Raw genomic sequence first — 12,343 nt, 5'->3', positions numbered from 1 at the left:
GTAATCATGAGAAGATTTAGATCTTTTTTTTTTTTTTTTTAGTTTTCAAAACGTTGAGTGTTGTGGTGTTGTGATGTGTGTGTTGTAGTGTTGCTGTAGTTGAATGTGTAGTTGTAGTTTTGTGTAGTCTTATTAGTAGTTGTTTTTGTTGCCATGCAACCGAGACCATTGTTAGGTCTGCATGCTTAATGATCTTGCTGAATGCCGCCCTCTGTGGACAGTGCTGGCCCTGTTTAACATAACATTTGTTTTCTAGTCTAAGATCCGGGTGGTGTTTTATTTATGATTTCTGGAAAGTCTTCCTCCATCATGTTTAGACCTTTTCTTAATTCTGTATTTGCAGTTTACAATGTAGTGCAAGTATTAAGGTTTTTTAAGTAATTATCAATGAATTTGTGTATTATTTTACATTTTTATTGATCAGCAGGGCCAGCACCTTTCAGCAGTATGGGTATTTTCTCTGGTGTCACTTAGTGTCAGCTGTTACAGATATGTGTGTTGTTTTTCCACTTGTTCCAGAGTTTCTCAGTGCTAGATGATTCGAATCCGGGCAGTCCCAGTTCAGATTTAGCAGGGCTAGTGGCAGAACCCAACCTGTCAGGCCGCGCGCACACTTTAACCTTCTCTTCCAATGAGGTGAGTGGCGCACAGCAACCCTGGCTGCTACTATTGTTTTCGGCCTGTCAGAAAAAAAGGTTATGGCTAAGGTCAAGAATTGTGTATGGAGGGGAAGTCGCCTCTTGTAGTGTACTATGCCGTAGTTCCTGCTCTGTGGCTTTTTTTAGTTTGACTTATGAATGGCGCAAAAGGCTGCATGTGTTGTCTGTAGCACGCTTTGTAGGGCTAAAGCAACTTTTACTGTTGAGTATTTGGCTGCAGTGCTTGAAAGATTGTGTGTTCCTTTATTTCTTAATTACATTTTTGTTAATGTTTGTTGTTTGTATATCTTATTTTCTAACTAATACATTAATGGATAATCAATAGACCATTTATTATCAGAGTGGTTTGGGGAATTGCTCTGTTCTAGAGAAACTTTCAGAGATGGTTGTTTACAGTAGTAGGCATGGGAAAATTTGAATTCTATTAAAATCATGATGTTTGTACACAATGATTCAGACCAGTGATTGTTTTAAAACGCTGGTTCTTATATACCCATGTACATTTACATGGGGCCCCTGGGTTATTTGCTGTTATAACTATTCTGTGATTTTATTTATGTCTGACAACTAATCTTTCATTTTACTACGATGCCCAATTTTGCATTAGTCCACTTCGATTTTCTTTTTTTAATCAGTGATGAATGATGCATTGTGGAAGTATAATTAAAATTCTGTATTATGTAAGTGCATGATTGCTTTAAGTACACTGTGCTCACTACGCAATGGAAAACTTAGTTCACTCTAAAGCTGAAATGCATGTCACAAGATTCTGCACTGCTTCTTTTTAACTGTCCAAAAGTATCAACTTCAGAAACCTGTTTAAAATGTGTTAGAATGGGACAGGATGCATCAACGTTAAATGTTGCTACCATCACAGCTCTTGTGTAATCTCTCGTAAAGATCAGTAGCTTGAATTGCACCATCTAGTTTGTACTTGTGTGTACATGTGTTTATCCTGTAGACATTGGACGATGAGCCTTGCACTGTGGGGAAAGACTACCAGTGGCAGAACCGCCCAGTCTCTGAGTGGACAGCTCAGCAGGTCTGCCATTGGCTGATGGGCATGAACATGGACCAGTACACTCCTGAGTTTACAGCCAAGGGTGTGGATGGGCAACAGCTGTTGAACCTGGACAGCGATCGACTCAAAGTAAGTAAATGATTATAGCAAAACAAATCCAAATCTAGGTTAATATATATTTATATGCAGGTTATGTGAAATGAGTAGATGTGTAAATGAGTGAAATGAGAAGAGGGAGTCAACCTGAGAAGAACCTGAGTCACATAAAAGAAGCTCTAAAGCATTTTACACTGCAGGAATGAATGGTTCTGAGCACGAAGGGTAACCATTCCAGTGGATTTTCCACACAGACATGGTTGGACATGGAGTGCTAGCACAGTGTTCTTAGTTTTTCAGCTTTAAAAAATAAATGAATAAATAAAAAATGTAAAAATGTTAGGAATCCACTGGTGTGGCTCCACAATTGCAGCATTTTTATTTATAATAGTGAAATAGTGGAGACATCCTTGCTTATTTTACCGCATTTAAGTATTTGAAGCATGTAGTCTGTACTTCTTTGCATATAAAAATACATGATCAAAAACGATCAATTACAGTTATTTCTTTTGCATTTAGTTAGTATACTAACTCTGTGAAATCATTGCGGGAATGTGAAACTGGACAAAACTGCCCGTGCCTGTGTTGTAGCCTGTGCAAATGGCCTATGCGATTGCGAGTGTTTATTCTTATGCATTGGTGTCTGTGCTGCTCCACAGTTTAACTGTGAAAGCAGGAAAATGATGCTCAGCAGTACTCTTGCTGAGTTGCTATACTTTGTGTTTTTTTTTTTTTTTTTTACTATTTACACCTTGCTCTGGAGTAGGAAATGTGCCTGCACAAAGCGTAACATTTAACACAGAAGCATATTGGTTTTGAAACTGTGTGTAATGAAAAAGCATGGCCCGAGTAAGCATTTAATCCTTCAATGGAATTGAGACCAATATGTTGATTAGACCAGTTTTAGCTAAACTTTAAAGGCTTCCTTTTAAATCTTAAAGAAAGGGTTCACCAGACACAGACAGTAATGTGGCTTTTTCTTTCTTTTATTTTCCAGGTGCTTGGTGTGTCTAGCCAAAGTGACCGTGCCATGATTAAGAAGAAACTAAAAGACATGAAAAAAGCACAGGAGAAGCTGGAGAAACAGCGTGAGAAACGTGAGAAAGAAGCAAGGCGAAGTGGGAGACTGCCAGAAAAAACTGATTCGGTCTGCTGAGGCTACTGTGTTTCTCTCTCTTCATCCGTCTCCTTTCTCTCTATCTTTGCCTCTCCTTCTTGAAGTCGTGACACACTTGTTTTATTTTGTGTCGAGCAGGCAGCTGACGGCTCTTTGCTGTGTCATTCCACATCTATGTTGGAAGAAAATGTTATAACAGTCAATGAGGCACTATAATAAGGAACAAATGCAGTGTAAATATTGTTCAGAATCTTAATGGACTTTTTAAAGATACAGATAGCTAAGCTCCTCAGATGTGTCTTCACATTTTGTCACACCTGCCAAGTCCTTTCAAATTCTTCACCTTAGGCCTTAACACTAAAGGAAAGATTAGGGCCAGTGTATATCTCTTCTCAATCTCTTCCATATTTACACTTTTCTCTGAATGGCCGCTACCTTGCTTAGTCTGTTAAGCACAAAAAAGTCACCCACACTATTATGACTGTATCATAAGTGTATGTCGACAAGACTGAAACCCTTCTTAGGGTCAGATGCATCAGTTTTGTTACTCCTGTTGTTGAACATCTAGGTTTATGTGACGTGACTGGGCCAAACTAATTTGTATTGTATTTTTTTTAAGCACAAACAAAACAAAAAAAAGCATTTCTTGGCTACTTTAAGGGAATATGATCAGACAGTTGATTGGACTGCTTATCGTTTTCGCACACAAATACCACTAATACTGTGGCATGTTTAATGCTTTAAAAACCTTTTTTTAAGAAATGTCTCCTGTTGCCCTGTACAGACTTTTTTGCTGGAATTTTGTACAGTTATAGATTGAGAGCACTATATTGTCTTTGATCTGTTTTTTTATGTACAAATGAAATGTTTTATACACATCTATTAACTGCATAGCTTTAAGAAAAAAAACATATTGATTTTAACTTTTGTACACTTTTTCTACTGAGTAGAATAGCTCATATGTTAGTCATTTTGCAAATTACAAAAGGAAAAAAAAGTGAATTTTTATAAGGTGTTGCTGCAGCTTCTCTTTTTAAATGCACTGTTACGTTGATATATTTCTTTCTGTCCCAGTTGACCATAAACTGCTAATCTATACTGTATATCAGTGATTCGTACCACACTAGGGCATAGTATCAAGCCTGCAAGGTTCAGTTGTAACTTTTGTCTGACAAAGGGAGAGTGCAATTAGTGTGGATGTAGAACGACCGTTACATATTTTCAACATGATTTCCGTTGTCTGTTCTCATTCATCCAGAATGTTACCTGAAATATTGGCTAAGCCCTGTAAGATTTCTGTCTGTAGAAAAGGGATGATTTTGGTTGTACAGCTACAGGACTGTCTTATATGAGGTCCAGATACCCAATCATTGCTCTGGTACAAGTGTATAAGCTGCACCAATAAATTCATTTTCACACTGCATTTTGTGATCCTGTCTACACACATGGACTTTCATGACCCGCATAGACGACTGTTATCATTATAAATGATTCTACTAGCTGTGAACATTGCCTCAGCTGCTGATATGGCGACAACAAATGTAACAATGTGGCTTTTTGTGTGCCATTATATAAGTATATTATAAGAATTTGCAGTTCATTCTACTTAGTAGCCACATTGACAATAAAGTGTTGGACACTTCCCAGCACTGCAGAGATGTCAACTTGGTAATGTTAATGTAACTATCACTACATGTTAATATATGTTGCACTTGTATGAATAGCAGGTACAGCAGCGCTTCTCACATGGGGAAATGGCAAAAAGACTATTTTAAGACTTTTTAATACCAGTCAGGGAAACCACCCAAACTTTCACAAAAATAAAATGGCAACACCAATATTAAAGGTGTCCTTCACAGCTAAGGAACAAATGATTAGAACTTGTCTATAGAACACAACCAGCACAGTGCAATTGAGATAGGTGCCAACTGCCTGGACAGCTTTGCTGTGGCTCAGCCAGCAAAACTCCAGGGTGAATTTCTGGACCTGGATTACTCACCTATGTGTGTAAGTAACTATAGGTTTACATAGGATCTCCAGTGGATTTCGCGTTTTACAAAGACTCTAAGGTTGGTCAGTGGCTGAACTGTACTTAGATGGGCGCATAACACATGATTCTGTACATGCCTCAAAATCAACAATGGACTATTTCAAGAGGCGCAATGAAGGTTTTCTCATAACTTACACAGTCGCCAGACCTAAACATGACTGAAAAATCCATAGATTGATCTCAAACCAGTTCATGCCAGAAAGCCCAAGAACTTGAACTCTTTTAAAAGGCTGAATTAACAAAATAACTGAAAGACTTCTTGCCAAAGGTTATGTTACTGTCTGGACCAATAAAGTTCCCAAAACAATAAGCCCTTTTCTTCTTGTTTTGAGACTGTACCAGATAGAAATAAATAGTATTTATTTATAGTAATAACAGTTGATTGGTTCAGCTACTAATTTGGGCCTGAGGAAAAATGATATGCATATTAATAAGAGTGACACTAATAATGATCATCACCACTCTTTATTTACATGGAACATCAGAATGGGTATCAAACGACTGTATACATTACTTTTTTTTCTATAATTTAACTACAGATTCACAGTTATAAATAAGGTACAACTAAAGCACAGCTCACACTTAAAATACTTCTATATACAAAGCAGCAGGGGAATAAACTTGTACTCAGCTATGTAAATTATGTGGGGTGAAGAACATCCCTTTTCAACCCTGTACATTGCCATTTTCTTTGCACACATTCTCTCAACCCTCTCATACACAGGAATAATAGACCCAGAATGTAAACACTTTGCCAGCCCAACATGGAATGTGATGCAGCAAGTATTTGATTACTGGTACAATTCAGATGAAAGTGAAAGCATTTCATAGGCTTTAGAACTGAGTGTAATTCTATTGAGATTTCTAAGACACTTGTGAAATAGAAGAGAACTCTGAGAGCTGTTTTCAATGGAAAAATGTTGATTCATTTGATCCCTTCAGCATTCTTAACATGGCCTTCCAGTGTTAGCTTTTAATAATGACGCAGTTCTTCCACAATTCAGAAGGTGTCGTTGCAGTTAGCTTAGCTAGCTGTTCTAATCTCATAACAATAATATATAATTGAAGGAAATCTTTTTGTAAACAATTATAAAACATGAAACTGCAAACCTGCACATAGAATTAAAATCAACGTATTTGTTTTTTTTACTAGGGATGTCCTGATCCGATCCAGTCATATTTACCGATAATGGATCGAGTATCGGCTACTTGAATCCCAATCCAGTTCCAAATCCTTGTTTAAACAGTGTTCAAATCACCACTGATTGCTTCAAGGGGCAATTATTGCTCAGCCAGCAGCACTGAGGAGAGTTCTTAGAGGGAGAATTAAGAGTTGAGTGTGAAAATATATCTGATACTATCTACAAAATAACTGCATACGTTTCTATGCTTTAAACAACCACTAAACAGCTTGTTTAGAACTGTGGATAGTTTAACACTAATGCTAAGACAGGCTATTCATTCACCTCACCATAAAATAGTTATTACACCTCAGCTATCAGTCTAGATTGTGCATCACTACACACACAGTGATTTAAATGCAGTGTTTAAATAAACTGAGAGATGACTGGTCAGGTAGATCACTCAGACTGTAGGGCTGCTTTAATTATACAACAAACGCAAAGATAGGTTTGCATTGTTATCGGCTGGTATTCAGCCTTAAGATATTCGAATCAGGACATCCCTAGTTTTTATTTTAATCCTATCATATCTGTAATACCAGAATACACCTGAAAGGCATCCAGACAATGGAAAACTAGTGTCAGAGGTATATGGCACTAGAAACTTAATAGATCACTCATAGCTAATACACAGTGCAACAACATTGCAGGTGCAAAACAAACTCTTAATCTCTATGTAGTGCAATGACCTCTTTTTGTTTATATAATACAAATCATCATAACACAGATCTGCATTAGAATACATGTTCCCACTTGTTGAAAGCCTAGTCCCTGCTCTGTCCTAAAGCTGAAACCGCACTCTCTCTCTTTACTTCACACTCTAAATGCTGCGGTATGTAGTCATGTCCTTGGGCTCTTTGCTCGGCACACACCAGTCATCAGCCTCATGGATGGTCTTGTAATGTTTCCATGCTGACTTGTTATAAACTGGGAGCCTTTCGATGGACTCTGAAGAAAGTGCCTTAAAAAAGAAAAGAAAGAAAATAAATTGTTATAACAATAATCAAAGCATGATCTACCGTTCTTACAGAAGTATTTCTCAGTATATCGTATTAAAGAAGATTTAACCTTTGTGCCTTAAATAATGCAAAGAAAACTTGTTTATATTCACAAAGTTTTAAGAGTTCAGAAATCAGTATTTGGTGGAATATGTTTTTTATCACAGTTTTCATTAATCTTGAAATGTTCTCCTCCACATACACAATGCTTTTGGATTATTTTATGCCACTCCTGGTGCAAAAATTCAAGCAGTTCTGCTTGGTTTGATGGCTTGTGATCATCCATCTTCATCTTGATTATATTTCAGAGGTTTCAATTTGTTAAAATCAAAGAAACTCATCATAAATGGTATCTTATTTTTTCCAGAGCTGTATATGGAATTATGTTCATGTATACCACACCTTGTGATTTTACAATGTGTGTTATTGCAAACCTACACTGAATAAAGTGCTTTTCTTGAAAAGGATATTAAATGATTTACACAATTCTAACTTCTGGTTTTAAAATGCATGTAAAATGACTTACTCTGATGTAAATCACTGCATCTGTGCCATAGCCCTCAAGTGAGTAAAGCTTCAGATCCCCCTGAAAGTACCTGGCATAGAGCCTAGAGATGGGCAGCCCATAGCCATATCCAGCCTAAAGACAACATTTCAAAGTGAATGTGAAAATAATAAATTGCAAAGGCAGAGACCGCAAACATTTCTACCAGATCAGCCAAAGCATACTTTCAGTTTTGAATAGCAAAATATTGTGGGTATAATGAGCTGATGATCCTAAACAATTCAAACGTATAATTATGATTACCTACATATTTAACAGTTACATTTAAATTACATTTACAGCATTTAGCTGACGCTCTTATCCAGAGCGACTTACTAGATTATTCCTATTACAGAAGTAAAGGCCCACATAGCGTTAGGAGTCTTGCCCAAGGAGTCTAATTGGTGTAGCACAGCATAGTCACCCAGACACAGAATTTAACCCCAGTCTCCCACATGATGTGGTAGCTCACTGGCACTGCACCACACCAACCACAAACAACAGTTACATTAAAATACAATACAATACAATACATCTGTAAACAGTGCAGCTACAAATTATACTGACCAGAGGTGCAGCACGTGCTGCGTCCATCTGAGGCCGAGGGGCGGTGGAGTAAGTGTATGTGAACAACCTGTCAATCTTCCTCAATGGGACTCCACCTCCATGATCACTGACCTATCAGATCAAAGAATTGATAAAAAAAAAACTAAAACAGAAACGTTGTTTGCAAGTGAGTGAAATTTTACCAAATCAATAATCAAAAGCCTGTAAAATTCCTGACAAGGAGGACTTTGTGTAATTTTTATACCTGCACTTTATTTTTACCACTGGAGTAATTTGTGTGGGCATATGTAAATACAGTAATCACACTTAAAACAAAACCATAACAATCAATCTACCATAAAGAACCTTAGTAGGAAGTGGTCTCAGTTTGGTCTCACATGAAATGTGGAGCAGTTCCTTCAATCCAACCTTGATCAAAAACAGATATCAGATATACTCTGCAGATTTGGATTGAATGGCTCTGTGGGTGTAACGTAACCTGATATAATGCCCAGATAAAACCTGGTACAATACCCAGATAATTACTACAGCTAACATTACAATATATACACAATAAATATTCTCTGAACCTCTCTGATTTTATTGCTGTGTTTGGAGTGTATATTCCAGTAAGCACTCAAGGAGGATAAAATTCAATGCGCACTTCTATGTGTGAAAAAACAGCAATGATAGAGATGTAAAAGTGAAAGGTTAGAGATCAGAGTGTGCGTCTGTACCTTCACAGTGAGGTCTTCGTTGCCCAGGGCGATCCGAACATTGATGGGAGGATACTCCATAGCGTCTCCGTACAGCTCCATGGTGGCTCGCATGGCATTCTGATGGAGTCACAGGACATATTATTAGACCTGAACTCTTTAGACACAGCAACACACTAACACTGTAAGATACCTTAAACACACATTAATGGTGTTTTTTCACCCTATGGTACCTATACTACTACTGGACTCGACCCTACTTGGCTTTGCTTTTCTACTGGGCAAATATGCTGCCTGTTATCTGTCACCAAGTACTCTTTTTAGTATGCTAAAAAGTAACTTGTAAACCTTGTATTGAAAGTAAGGGGTGGGAGTAAAACCAAAAACCCAGGAGCAGTCCAGGAGTAGAACTAAAATGTGTAGGTACCAAACAATGGAAAAGTTCCACAGCAGAGTCAGTCCTTAATTATGTATACTGGTATTTTGTGTTTTATACGGACAAGGTGTAAGGAAAGAAATGGTACACAGTACCTTAAATAATTCAAAGACCATGTGATACAAATGGGATGGCACATAAACCACAGTTATGGGCTTATTAGGTTCTTTAACTGCAGAGAACAAAACAAACAAAAAAAAAACAACAGAAAACTACATTTATTTCTCTACATTTTTAAGTATCATAAATACATGAAGTAAATGAAAATGATTTTGTGATTACCATTAAATTCTTCCAGTTGTAATTCTGGTGAGTTCATGTAGTATCTGTCACATAATGATCTAGCATTTTCATACGCATCTGCAACAGCAACAAATAAACACTTAGTATCACTTACTGTCCTTCCATTTCAGTGACAAGAACAGCCAAACCAAGCCTTGATAATGACATCAGCTTGACATATAATCTGACAGCTCAGATTTCTTACCTTTAACCACATCAGTGACACAACAGTGAGGATCAATACCTCCTATTTGTTTTGGATGAGCTGGGTTCACGCGTACACGTCCTCCAAACAGAAGAGCTGCAATGGATATGAAAAAAAAGTATGTTTATAAATGTGTTATTCATACAATAAGAAGAAAAATAAGAGGAAGAACATGTCTAAGACAATAACAGGTCGAATTAAGACAATAACAGGATCTCACTGTGCTGGTTGAGGAGCATTCTGATGGAGATTCTGCTCATGTAGAAGCGGTCCAAAAAGTATTGCATATTCTGGCTGGTTATTGGGTCAGTACCATACGCCTCCTTATACTCCACCACTCCCTGAGCCATGGTGGGCACCACATCATTATGTCGGTTGCGGATCTTTATCACTGCATCCGTGAAACTAAAGAGCAGCAGCAGCAGCAACTTAGGCTACGTTCACATTACAAGCAACATTGCTCAAATACAATTTTTTGCTCAGATCTTGATGGTTCACATTCACAAATGTAAGTGACCTGTATCTGTGTGTAATGTAAACGAATTTTGTCGCTGAATCGCTTCACATGCGTTCATTGATACGTGTATAGTATACATGTACGTCGCCTTCTTTCCAACAACCAAAAAAACATCATATTTGAGAGACGACTCGTAGCTTTATAAAGGTGAAATGGATGCGTTAGCAGCTCATATGTGGAGCATCTTTTGCTTGAATGGAGAAACAGCAAACAACTGGTCTGAAGTTCACGCTCAGGTCGAGGAGGAGAAAAAAGGCCGGACGGTTTGCTTTTGCTGTTTTTGCAGCTACAGCTGCACCAAGAGATGTGTGGGTACTGGAAGCACATAGCGCATGCGTTAAAGCAAGAAGACGCATGAATTCCGATTTGACCGTTCACATTCATGCCGCATGTCCATGAATCGGACATGTATCTGATTTAGGACCGCATATATGTGTGACTTAAATCTGATTAAAAAAAAAAAGGATTTGGATTGTTCACACAGCCATGAAAAAATCAGATCACTTCAGCCTGGGTAATGTGAACATAGCCATAGTGACACGTTAAGATGCATAAAAACACAAACATTGCTAAATAGAATCTACCCAGATGTTTATAGAATAGATGTTTATATACTTACTCAAAAGTCACTTTTTCATCATTGGCATCTCTGTCCTTGAACTCAAGGATATCCTTGAGACTTTGCATGTACCTGGTGAGATATGGCAAACAAAAAGCAATGAGTAACTGAGCAGTGATTAAACAGTTCTAGTTTACGGTCCAGTCCAGTGTATAGTAGTTAGTTACACTCACCAGCTTTGCACTAAGCGCACTGAAGGCGTCCTCAGTAGGTTATCAGGCAGTAAGTTAATCTCTTTCATAATGTTTGCAAGCCTGACTGGCAGTTCCTGCCTCAGGAACGTGAATGAGGTTTTTTCACAGGCATTATCTGAACCTGGGGAGGAAAATTAAGACATACAATGACAAACAACAATATTTAGGTTTGGTTAAAAACCAAACCAAACCCAACCAAACTCTGCTGATTTTAGTGCTCATATAATAGCTAGAAACTTACCAAAATCTAAGAACTGTTTCATAGACAGAGGAGAGGGGGAAAATCTGGAATACTGATCCACCAGCTTGCCAATGGAAGCATTGTTCATTAGAGTCCTTAAAATCCGCATGATGTTAGGCAGGTGTCAGCCATCAATCGGGGGGAAATTCTGATTTAAGATCTAATAAGATAGCTAACTATGCAGCTAAACGTCTTGTTTTTACAGAGAAATTATTCTATATGACTCTATCTAGCTACTGTAAAGCTAACTAGATAATTAGTGATTAAACAGTGATTAAACAGTTAGATAGTAGGGCTAGCCAACTGACTAGTTATCTAGGTTAACTAACTAGCGAGTCACTAGCTTTCCTGGGTAGCCAGCTAACTAGCTAGGTTGAGTATGTGTCTCTCCACAGGCTGGCTGAATCTAAGCTCTGTTCCTATGTAGGTTAGCCTAGGTAACCTAGCTAAGTAGTTTCACTGTCAGAACGCCGGATTCTTCACTGCAGTACTTGTAAACAGACTGTGCTGATCCAGCTACACTGTCCGTCACTCATACCGCCGCGCTGCTGCTTCACTTTCTCTTTCAGCTGAACGCTCTGGAGAGAACCTCCTACCACGAGATATGCGCGTGTGCTGTTTATCTTCACCCATTAAACGCTGTATGATTCCAGAAACGAGGAGAAACACACTTCCAGTAACGGCCAGACCACAAGCTAAACTCGCCTGAGTGACACTCCACTCTTCCGCCACTGAGCGGCGCAAAGCCCCGCGCTGTCTCCGTGCGTCATCATGCAGTACGGCTGATAAGATGCCTGAATATAACTTTACATAAACTAGCAAATATATGGGGGAAGAAAAAGAGACCACTTAAGTTTCCGAATCAGTTTCTCCGATTTTGCTCTGATTTATAGGTATATGTTTGAGTAAAATTAACATTGT

The 12,343-nt window shown here is 38.1% G+C and overlaps 2 protein-coding genes across 4 annotated transcripts in view; one reads left to right on the top strand and one right to left on the bottom strand.

Annotated features, from left to right (window-relative positions):
• Window positions 1-4,316, top strand: part of ppp1r9ala (protein phosphatase 1 regulatory subunit 9A-like A) — a 36,974-nt gene extending 32,658 nt beyond the window's left edge. For 2 of the 3 annotated variants that reach the window (XM_007253519.4, XM_007253518.4), the window contains 3 exons: window positions 520-636; window positions 1,621-1,809; window positions 2,774-4,316. In XM_007253519.4, the coding sequence (XP_007253581.3) occupies window positions 520-636; window positions 1,621-1,809; window positions 2,774-2,932 (465 nt within the window). In that variant the 3' untranslated portion in view covers window positions 2,933-4,316. The remainder of the gene's footprint in view (window positions 1-519; window positions 637-1,620; window positions 1,810-2,773) is intronic. The other variant, XM_007253520.4, reaches the window with a different exon arrangement.
• A 1,073-nt stretch (window positions 4,317-5,389) lies between these two features.
• pdk1 (pyruvate dehydrogenase kinase, isozyme 1) lies at window positions 5,390-12,166 on the bottom strand. The gene is made up of 11 exons (XM_007253521.4): window positions 11,423-12,166; window positions 11,161-11,302; window positions 10,988-11,059; window positions 10,072-10,256; window positions 9,852-9,947; window positions 9,647-9,724; window positions 9,460-9,536; window positions 8,950-9,048; window positions 8,234-8,344; window positions 7,649-7,762; window positions 5,390-7,085 (listed from the first exon to the last, which is right to left on the bottom strand). Exons 1-11 carry the CDS (start codon window positions 11,529-11,531, stop codon window positions 6,945-6,947), a joined length of 1,224 nt encoding a protein of 407 aa, XP_007253583.3. The 5' UTR covers window positions 11,532-12,166; the 3' UTR covers window positions 5,390-6,944.
• Between the last annotated feature and the right edge of the window lie 177 nt (window positions 12,167-12,343).

The sequence above is a fragment of the Astyanax mexicanus genome, chromosome 11, assembly GCF_023375975.1.
Source record: "Astyanax mexicanus isolate ESR-SI-001 chromosome 11, AstMex3_surface, whole genome shotgun sequence".
Classification (NCBI taxonomy): domain Eukaryota; kingdom Metazoa; phylum Chordata; class Actinopteri; order Characiformes; family Acestrorhamphidae; genus Astyanax; species Astyanax mexicanus.
The sequence above is the reverse complement of the archived record's forward strand: the minus strand, read 5'-3'. Positions and strand labels throughout refer to the sequence as shown.

Excerpts from the sequence above, each read along its gene's own strand:
- pdk1 (XM_007253521.4), bottom strand. The coding sequence starts at position 11,531 with ATGCGGATTTTAAGGACTCTAATGAACAATGCTTCCATTGGCAAGCTG. Across the intron at positions 11,303-11,422 it reads GAAACAGTTCTTAGATTTTG|GTTCAGATAATGCCTGTGAA; the intron begins GTAAGTTTCTAG and ends TTTCCTCCCCAG. Across the intron at positions 9,948-10,071 it reads AATGCTCCTCAACCAGCACA|CTCTTCTGTTTGGAGGACGT; the intron begins GTGAGATCCTGT and ends TATCCATTGCAG.